Source organism: Aptenodytes forsteri, unplaced genomic scaffold (genome assembly GCF_000699145.1).
Source record: "Aptenodytes forsteri isolate BGI_AS27 unplaced genomic scaffold, ASM69914v1 Scaffold90, whole genome shotgun sequence".
Classification (NCBI taxonomy): Eukaryota; Metazoa; Chordata; class Aves; order Sphenisciformes; family Spheniscidae; genus Aptenodytes; species Aptenodytes forsteri.
This window is the reverse complement of record NW_008793941.1, coordinates 57889-66702: the sequence shown is the minus strand read 5'-3', so window position 1 is coordinate 66702 and position 8814 is coordinate 57889. Positions and strand designations below refer to the sequence as shown.

The 8814-nt window shown below is 54.4% G+C and overlaps 1 protein-coding gene across 1 annotated transcript in view; it reads left to right on the top strand.

Moving 5' to 3' along the window:
- Window positions 1-880: 880 nt before the first annotated feature.
- Window positions 881-8814, top strand: part of CASC3 (cancer susceptibility candidate 3) — a gene marked incomplete at its 5' end in the record, with an annotated part of 11259 nt that continues 3325 nt past the window's right edge. Inside the window, 10 exons of the mRNA XM_009272611.1 lie at window positions 881-935; window positions 1291-1328; window positions 3087-3245; window positions 3333-3484; window positions 3938-4114; window positions 4362-5056; window positions 6836-6900; window positions 7132-7246; window positions 7865-7963; window positions 8737-8814. The exon at window positions 8737-8814 is cut by the window's right edge and continues 2 nt beyond it. Coding sequence (XP_009270886.1) covers window positions 881-935; window positions 1291-1328; window positions 3087-3245; window positions 3333-3484; window positions 3938-4114; window positions 4362-5056; window positions 6836-6900; window positions 7132-7246; window positions 7865-7963; window positions 8737-8814 — 1633 coding nt within the window. The remainder of the gene's footprint in view (window positions 936-1290; window positions 1329-3086; window positions 3246-3332; window positions 3485-3937; window positions 4115-4361; window positions 5057-6835; window positions 6901-7131; window positions 7247-7864; window positions 7964-8736) is intronic.

Here is an 8814-nt window from a genome sequence, read left to right as displayed (position 1 = left end):
GACGGGGACGGGGCCGGGTCCCCCCCGTGTGTGCCGGGGAGCGGGGGTCCCCGCGGCGGGGCGCGGGCGGGTGGGTTTGCTGCCCAGTCAGGCCTCCCCTGCGCTTTATCAACCCTGACCAGCCTTTATTTTTAAGTGAGGGCGTTAAAAACCTTTTAAACCATTTAAATTATAAAAAAACCCCCCTCTCCTCTGGCAGTTTACGGCTGGGTGTGATTTTTGTCCTGTCGTGGGTTTATAGTGCCGGTTATTTCAAGTTCTTCCCGAACCACAGCGTATTTCTGCTCGGTTGTTTTGGCGTTTGGGCTTATCTCGTTAATGCGTTGTCTGGTTTTATTTTTGATCTGGGGTTGTTTTTACTGCACGGTTCGGTCGGTCTGTTCTTTTACTGGAAACTTTTCCTGATCTGATTCCGCTTCATCCAGCGGCTTCTTTCGGGCGCAGGGCTGCGTTTCTGTCGCCGGAGTCTCTAGCAGATGTCTGCCTCAGCTCGGTCCTGCTCGGCATCTGCTCGTTATTCCTGGGCTCCTGCTTTAAGTAATCCTCTTGTCCTTTCCCGAGTTAGCTGTCTGGCCCTCCGTTACCGAGGGAGGGGAGCCTGGCTTGTCTGTCGATGTTGCTCTTTTTCCCCTCCGAAGACCCCCGGCAGTTAACACAGTTTGTGCTTTTCTTTTTTGAGCCGCGTTCCCCCCGCGCAGCTCGCTCCAGAAGGATCTTAGAGAAAGGTACTGGGCGCCCTGGCTTTGTTTCTTTCTTCTCGGTCACTGAAGCTGAACTTCCAAGGGCAGATGCGATAGGACCGGGGCCAAACCTTGTTGTGATTGTGTCTGGGATCGTAGGATGCCGCAGGGACCCAGCTGCTGACCTTCCCCTCCGCTAACGCACCTTCCTCTCCCTCTCTCCGCAGGAAAGCGAGGATGGCATTGAAGGAGACGGTGAGTAATGACTCTCTCTGGCACTGCAACCGCTCTCTGCGTGCAAAAAGTGAAAACCAGACAAAATGCCCTTTCCAATAGTCCTGCAGTTGTTGTCATCCCAAATATTACCTCGTAATAGCAGGCAAACGCGGGGTGCAGGGACAGCGCGCCACAAACTCGCCCTTGCTTCCTCCTGTGTGAGCTGGCAATGGTATTAGGCGGGGACGCTTTGGTGCCGGCCTCTGACTTCCCCTTGGTGGGACTGTTCAGTGTGTGTTTGCCAGCAGTCGCCCGCAGCGCGGCGTGTTGCGCTCGGAGAGAAGCTGTGTTTCTGTTTCTGCCCTGACACCAAACTCCTTTTTCTCCCCCGCAGCTGTACTCTCAGATTACGAAAGCGCAGAAGACTCGGAGGTAAGAGGAGTCTCTGTCCTGGTGTTTAAAGGCTTCTGCCGAGTGACTGCATCTTGCATAATTTTAGCACAAAACACAGTTTGTCTCCTTTGTTCTCTTCCACTGACCCTGCTGGCAGTGATTGCCTTTGTCTTAAGATACCAGCTCGCGTGCTTCGCACCAGCCGTGCAGAGACTCGGAGCGAGCCGTGCTGCGGTGTAGTCATCGCCACTGCAGAGGAAAACGGTCTCTCCCAGTCTGAGCCCCTCGCCGGGCAGTTCCCTCGCGTACTGTCCACGGCGCTGGGCCCGGCCCTGCGGAGAAGCCGCCTGTGCTGCTGGGGGGTGGATGTAGGGCCTGTATGTGTGTGGGGGAAAAAACGCCTGGCTCCTCAGACGCTGGATGCCGGGAGCAGAATTTGCCCTGGCCAAGAGGAGCGTGGAAGGAAGTGCAGGATGCTGGTTGCATTTTAATTAGTGGAAATTAAAAACTAAGTGCTGGGTTGGAAGCATCCCAGGCAGCATCCCTGTCTCCCGTGTACGGCAGCTGGAGGGGTGACACACCCTGTGAGCGCTGGCAGCTCTGCGCTGGGTGTGTGCTGAGAAAATCCCGCCTCGCGTGCACTGAGACCCCCTGCCTGCGCCCGGGAGGCTGCCTGGGCAGCAACCTGCGGCGGTAGGTTTCCCTGGATTTTTAGTTCAGAACTGTAAGTTTAACATCTCGAGGAAGCGCAGAGGAGCTCTGGTTTCTAGTGATTACGATGAAGGTTTTCTAGTGAAAACCCTTCTCTTGAGACGGCTGTTTTGGGGATCTTGAGGGGGGCAGCAGTTAGAGAAAATGCAAAACAACAAGGCAGACGAAATCGAAGCTCGTAGGGGCTGTGAATTTGTGAATTAATCTCTGCCGTTAGCGAGGAAGGGGCGCGGCAGGCTGTAGAGGTGGTGCGTGGAGGGTGAGGGGCAGCTCCCCGTGTTCATCGTGCAGCAGCTCTTCAAGCCTGGAAACCTGCGCGGAGGCTCCCCGGAGGCTCGGGGCGCGTAGAAGCAGAGCAGCGCTGGTGCACGCCAGGCTGTTGGAGCAGCGGGGGTATTGCGTCACTGACATGCCAGGATGACTCTGTTCCTGTGCCTAAAAATAATGCCACGTCTGGGTTTCCCCAACGTAAACAAAAGGAGCAGTTGATGTGCAAATACGCTGTGTTGAAAGAGAAAAATAGAGCAGTCTTTTTGTTAATCACACAGAGCTATTTTTAGTGTCAGTTCCAGCCTAAGCAAGGCTTGCAGGCTCCTGGAGGGTGAAACGAGGTCACGCTCCTGCGAGCAGAGTGCTCCAAGTGAGTCAGCTGAGTAACTCCAGGGAATTTGGAAACACGGCACTGGCTGGATCCGGGCCCTCAGTGTGGGAAGGAAGGGATGGTCTGAGGGCCCTTGTTCGCTGGCCTCCCTGGCTTGCACGAGCCCTTCCCTTTCAGAGCGGTGAGAGGCTGTGGCTTTGTGGGGGAGCTGGTCCCGGCTCTGTTCTAGAAAGCCTGACTGTTGGATCTGATGTCGCTGGTGGGAGTTGGTGGGGAGAGGTGTTGGGTTTAGTCTTTGCTTCTTCCGTAAAAATAGAGAGATGGGAAGGACCTTGAGAGCTAATCCTCTGCTTTGAAAGAGTCAGGTCTCTTAACAACTGGAACAGGGATCGAACTGTTCCAGTTAGATCTGGGGACTTGTGTGGGGAAATTCCTGGGGGACCTGTTGCTGAAGGTGCGCGTTTGAGTAACTGGGGCTCTTGCAGGCAGAGGAAGAGGATTACAGCGAGGAAGAAAGTGCCAAAGTGGAACTGAAGCAGGATAGTAATGATTCCTGTGAGTCAGCAGCAAAAGCAGAGAAAGGGGATGAGAAACCTGACTCCAAAGGTGCTGTAACTGGTGAGAGGCAAAGCGGGGATGGGCAGGTAGGTGTTAAACATGCATTCTCCGGGCCGTGGGGGGCTTCTCGCAGAGGGACTGCTGCAGTGGTAAGATCTGTCTGATTTTGACAGGAGAGCACTGAACCTGTTGAGAATAAAGTTGGGAAAAAAGTTCCCAAGCACCTGGACGATGATGAGGATCGGAAGAACCCGGCTTACATCCCGCGCAAAGGGCTCTTCTTTGAGCACGACCTCCGAGGGCAGACGCAGGAGGAGGAGGTCAGGTATGTGAGCACCCCCCACGTGTCTGCCTCTCTCTGGGAGGGTGAGGCCGACTCGCAGGCCAGCGTTTGGCAGCACAGCTCCTTGCTTCAGTGTGAAGCGCTGGGAAGGCATCAGCAAGGAGGATTTGTCTGTGCTTCGGTCGCCTGCTTGCAGTGTCCTACCAGGAAGTTTTGGCTCTTTGTTTTGAAGGAGAGACTGAGGGTGGTGCAAAAAAAAAACCCACATGGAAAGCCTCTTGCCAATGAGCAGCGACCTTTCTTGCTGCTTTTCAGAAATAGCAGCGGGTAGACCAGCAGCTGCTGGGCAGGAAGAGTGGGAAGAAGAAGAGACGCTGTCTCCCGTGCACACCCTGCCCTAGAAATGCTTGATCTCTCTGTGTGGGGCTGCTTGAAGCTGCCGCATCTCCTTGGCTTTGCAACAACCTCTTGGTCCTCCCTGTGTAACTGTTGCAGGCCGAAGGGTCGTCAGCGGAAGCTGTGGAAGGATGAGGGCCGCTGGGAGCACGACAAATTCCGGGAGGACGAGCAGGCCCCCAAGACCAGGCAGGAGCTGATCGCGCTTTATGGCTATGACATCAGGTCAGCTCACAACCCCGATGACATCAAGCCGAGGAGGATGCGCAAACCAAGGTGAGCGGCAAAGTCAAACTAGAGCCTGGCTCGTCCCAGAGGGAAACCTCAGCCTTTGCGCCAGGCGCTTCAAACGACAGGTCTGAAGCCCCGAAGGGGGAAAGCCCTGTTGTTGGCTTTGGCCCCGGGGTGGGACCTTGGTCCTGGGAGTTCTGCGCGCTGCATACGGGAGAGGGGTTCCCTGGCACAGCAGCACCTCTCACCCGGGGATTTCTTTCCAGTCGTTTGTACTATTTCTCTCCCTCAGGTTTGGGAGTCCTCCTCAGCGAGACCCAAACTGGTCCAACGAGAGGCCAAACAAGCCCCCAAGGCACCAAGGCGCAGACAGCACTTCAGCTCCCCCGCGAACGTTCACCAACAGGAGCTCTGCAGGTACAGGGAGGATGCCCCCGCCTAGGAACTACCCGAGGATGGGCGGCTACAAAGAGACCCGTCCAAGCTACCGAGCTTCGGAAGCAAGCGTCCAGCATCTGTCTCGTAACGGCGAGCAAGCGAAACAGGAGAACAACTATCGAGCAAAGCGTGCAGAGCAAACCCCACCGAGAGACAAGTCACCCGAGGTGGAAGCGGCACACGTCCACGGCAGCCCTGTGAAGGAGGAGGTTGCTTTGGAAAACCAAGCCACGGCTGCTGATGCTGTGCAGCCACCACCAGACAGACCAATTGAAAAGAAGTCTTATTCCCGGGCAAGAAGGACCAGAATCAAAGCTGGGGATGCGGGGAAGCTGGCAGATGAAGTGCCCGCTTCGGAAGGGCTGACTCCTGTGCCTCCAAAACCCGTGCAAGCCGAGACGTCCCCCCCACCAGCCAAGAGCAGTAACTGGGAGTCACCAGTAGAATCCAGCTTGGATGGACTCGAGCAAGAGATGACCCAAATGAATCTCACTGAGCAGAACTGGACTCCGGGGCAGTCTCAGTTCATACAGCCCCGGGAGCTGAGGGGTAAGTGGGTGCAGCCTGTTGGTTTTCCACTGCAGCCCCAGCCAGATGCAATTCTGCATTCGTGTAGTCGGGTCAGAGCTGAATTGTCTCTGCCTTAGTCCAGTCTCGGGGTAGGTACGTGATGGCGACACGTGCTGCTGAGAAAGTGCAGTGGAGATGGTTAGAGGGGACAAAACAGAAGAGAAAAAGGGGAAATTCGGCATTCCGGTGTAGGTTAATTGAATTAGGGCTGGGAAGGATGTAAGAGTAGATCCTTTCCCTCTCTGCCCTGTTTTGGGTTGAGAACAGGGAAGCTTCAGTGAAGCTGAAGGCCTGTGTGTGGCACAGGCAACAGGGACTTTGTGCGGTGTGAATCATGGTGAGACCGGCTGCTGCAGCAGGAGTCAGAGTTCGGGAGATAAGGAGCATTGTGCTCGGTTGGCAGGTAAGGGTAATGAATAATCGGGCTCCTGCAGCGGAGCAGGAGGGAACTTTCCTCTGTTTATCAGCTTATTTCCTAGCATTGAGATTTGGTTGGCACTAGCTAAGGCCTGACCGGGACTGGCAAATTAATTTGTGCCTGGTAGGAGGAAGCTGCTCTGTTCGCAGCGGCAGGCAGGCCGGCCGAGGGAGGGATATGTGGCAGAGTTACCCCCGTGCGAGCTAAGGACCGAGTTCTAGTTGAGCATCCGTGGGAGAGGTCATTCAGGTATAATTATCTCTTTGCAGAATTAGAGTCTTTTCTGGGGAGCGTTAGAGTCCTTCCAGAGGGAAATAAAACTGGAGCAAGGAGAAGAAAGCGACTTGCTGCTTTCATAAGCATCTCTTGAGGTTTAGGTCATGAAACCATAAGTCTTGCAACTGATGTGACTGGTAAAATCTTTGTGTGAACAGACCCTTGGTTTCGACTGCGGATGCGAGTAGACAGGCTTTAAACACGCCAGTAGAATGAGAGTTCAGAAGTGCTGTGATTTGCAGCTGAGATTATGTACTCTTTTTTTTTTTTTTTTAATGCTTAAAAATAAAGCATCTTAACAAATTTACCATGAGACAGCTCTAGACTGCAGGTAGGAGACCACTTTCTGTCTGTAAGAAGGACGTATTACTCTACTGTCCCTTTGTTTCTTCTTGGCAGAGAAGGTAGGAGTTAATTCTGGGAGGCACTTGGCTGGATGAGCCAGCCATCAGGTCGTTCTGTATGTACAGCATGTATGCCTGTGCAGATATTTGCAGTATCAGTGATCCGTGGGCACTTTCAGTGTTTGTTTTGTCCACTTTCGCTCCCCTGGAATCGCCTGTGATCGGTTTGGCACTCTGGTTTTAAACGTGTGCCGTAACTTTGTTGTTTGAATTAAAAAGAGCCCGTGATAAAAGTGGTTACACCCCGTAGCGAGTTTAAACTGCAGCTTACCCGGTCCCACATGGATCCCTGTTTCTACTCTGAAGAGGTCCTTGTCTCCGCAGGAACAGAGCTCAGAGCAGGACCTAGATTTCAAGCTGAGGATTTTTTTTAGGCAAGATTTAAAAGGTGTTGAGCAGCGTGGATGATGGTACAGTGGCACAACAGCTTCTAATTTGTACTGAAATATTTAAAATTGTAACCTAAGAGATGAAGTTGTTAGAAAAGGTTTCTCGTCACTAAAGCGAGAGCTGTGCCTGTTTGCAGGACAATAACGTCCCCCGGCTGCCGGCGCTCATACGGCCAGCGACGGGCGCCTCCTGGCAGCGCCCTCGGCGGGTGAGGTGGCTCTTTACTGGGAACAAATGCAAACTGTAATAACCAGTTTGTTTCTTCCTCAGGTATTCCTAACCATATGCACGTGGGAACTGGGCCACCGCCTCAGTTTAACAGGATGGAGGAAATGGTAAAGCTCGCTGCACGGAGTGTGACTCTTGCTTTTAGAAGCGCGGAAGCCCAGCATTTATTCGTTTCTGGGTTGTAGTAATTAGAGGCTGCCTGTGACACCTCCCTTTTGTTGGTGTTCATAGTTAGAGGTTTGCAGGGGCTGGCGGGGGAGCGGGTCGGTGCTCCCTCGCTGGAGGGAGGGCCCCTGCTCCACGCGCTGACCCTCGCCGATGCCTTTGGACTCTTTCAGGCGGTGCAGGGGGGCCGCGTGAAACGCTACTCGTCGCAGCGGCAGAGACCGCCGGTGCCGGAGCCTGCCCCCCCCATGCACATCAGCATCATGGAAGGGCACTACTACGACCCACGTGAGTGTTTCCCTCCCGCTCCTGAGGTTCCGTGTGTGCTCAGACCCGAGCAGCTGGAGCAGGAGTCCCCCCACTCCTGTTAGGGTCGGGCAGATCGGGGGCTTTGTCTTCCCTTTCCTTTGTAAACGGCATCGCTGCGTCGTCTCGTACGGTAACTAAAAAGCTGCTCTGAGCCTCCCTGGTCGGCGTGTAAACCCACTGAAACACAATCAGTGTTACCGCCTGCCCTCCCTGTGCAAGGGCTCTCTAGGACACTGCTTTTCTTCATGAGAACTAGGATTTAACATGAACTTGAAATCAGAGCAACGTCTCTGACGTTTAAGAGCGGGGAGAATTACACAACAAGACTGAGGCTAGATTAGGAATTTACTCCAGCATTTAAAGTGTTGGAGAAGAAATTCCCCGAGTATTCTCCTGCTTTGTAAAGGGAGTAGGAGGCTTTTCTGTTGGGAGTACGTAGCATCTGTGAGCCTGGTAGACTGCGTGTGCCGACGGGAACGTAGCTTGCAGCACTGCGTTCAAGTGTTGTAACGGTAGCTGGCTGGGGTGTGCGTGTGACTTGCTGCAGTAGAATAAAATTCGGTGGAGCTTTTCCTTACCAACTGTCGTGTGTTGCAGTACAATTCCAGGGACCAATCTACACCCACAGTGAGAACCCGGCCCCGCTGCCGCCCCAAGGGATGATCGTACAGCCAGAAATGCACCTCCCTCATCCAGGTGAGGAACCAGCTCCCCAGCGGGGCACGGGGGCAGCTGGTACCGACGTTGCGGTTGTGCCCTGGGGCGGCTCAGCCTGTGCTGGGGAGCAAATAACTCTGGTTTCGCACAGCCTCTGTCGCCGGGGGAATCCATTTTCCCTATTTCTACAACATGGAAGAGACCTGCTTCCCTCATGCAGTGAGGCTGGATCAATATAAATGTTAAGGAAAGAAAACCAGACATTTCTGGCCCTTGCAGCCAGTGCAGGACCGAGATGATCTGAATGTTTTGGCAGCCTCTAGCAAGATGTCTGCAGGTTCTGTGCAGACCCTCCTGGCTGAGTCGCTTTCCCCTTCAGTGGGGCGCTTGGCTCTGCCAGCTGTTGTGCTAGGCTGGTTCTTCAGTCCCTGCTGCTTGTAGATCAGAAAAGAAAAGCAGAAATGAGAGCTGTTGAATTGGCATGTTCTCTATCTTGCCCACAAAAACTGTTTCCTGAAGTGGATGTGCTGACCGGGGCCGTGTCTGGTTCTGGTGAATCGGGACCCTGGCATCGGGGAGGGGGCCGTGCTCCGCTGTGCTGAGAAGCGCTTCCCTTTTTTTCCCTCCCCAGCGCAGGAGCTGAGGTCTCGTGGCTGCAGGAACAGCCTTTGAGCAAAGTGCTTCTCCTTCCTGCTGCAGCGGGGAAGGCGCAGCCGTGCTGACCTGCTGGCATCGTAGCAGCCCCAGCCCTCCGCGGGACGCGCTGGCTTTACACATGACATCACGTTCAGCTTGTTTTTGTTGCTTCCCAGGTTTACATCCCCACCAGACGCCAGCCCCCATAGCAAACCCGGGGCTGTACCCTCCGCCAGTCTCCATGCCCCCGGGCC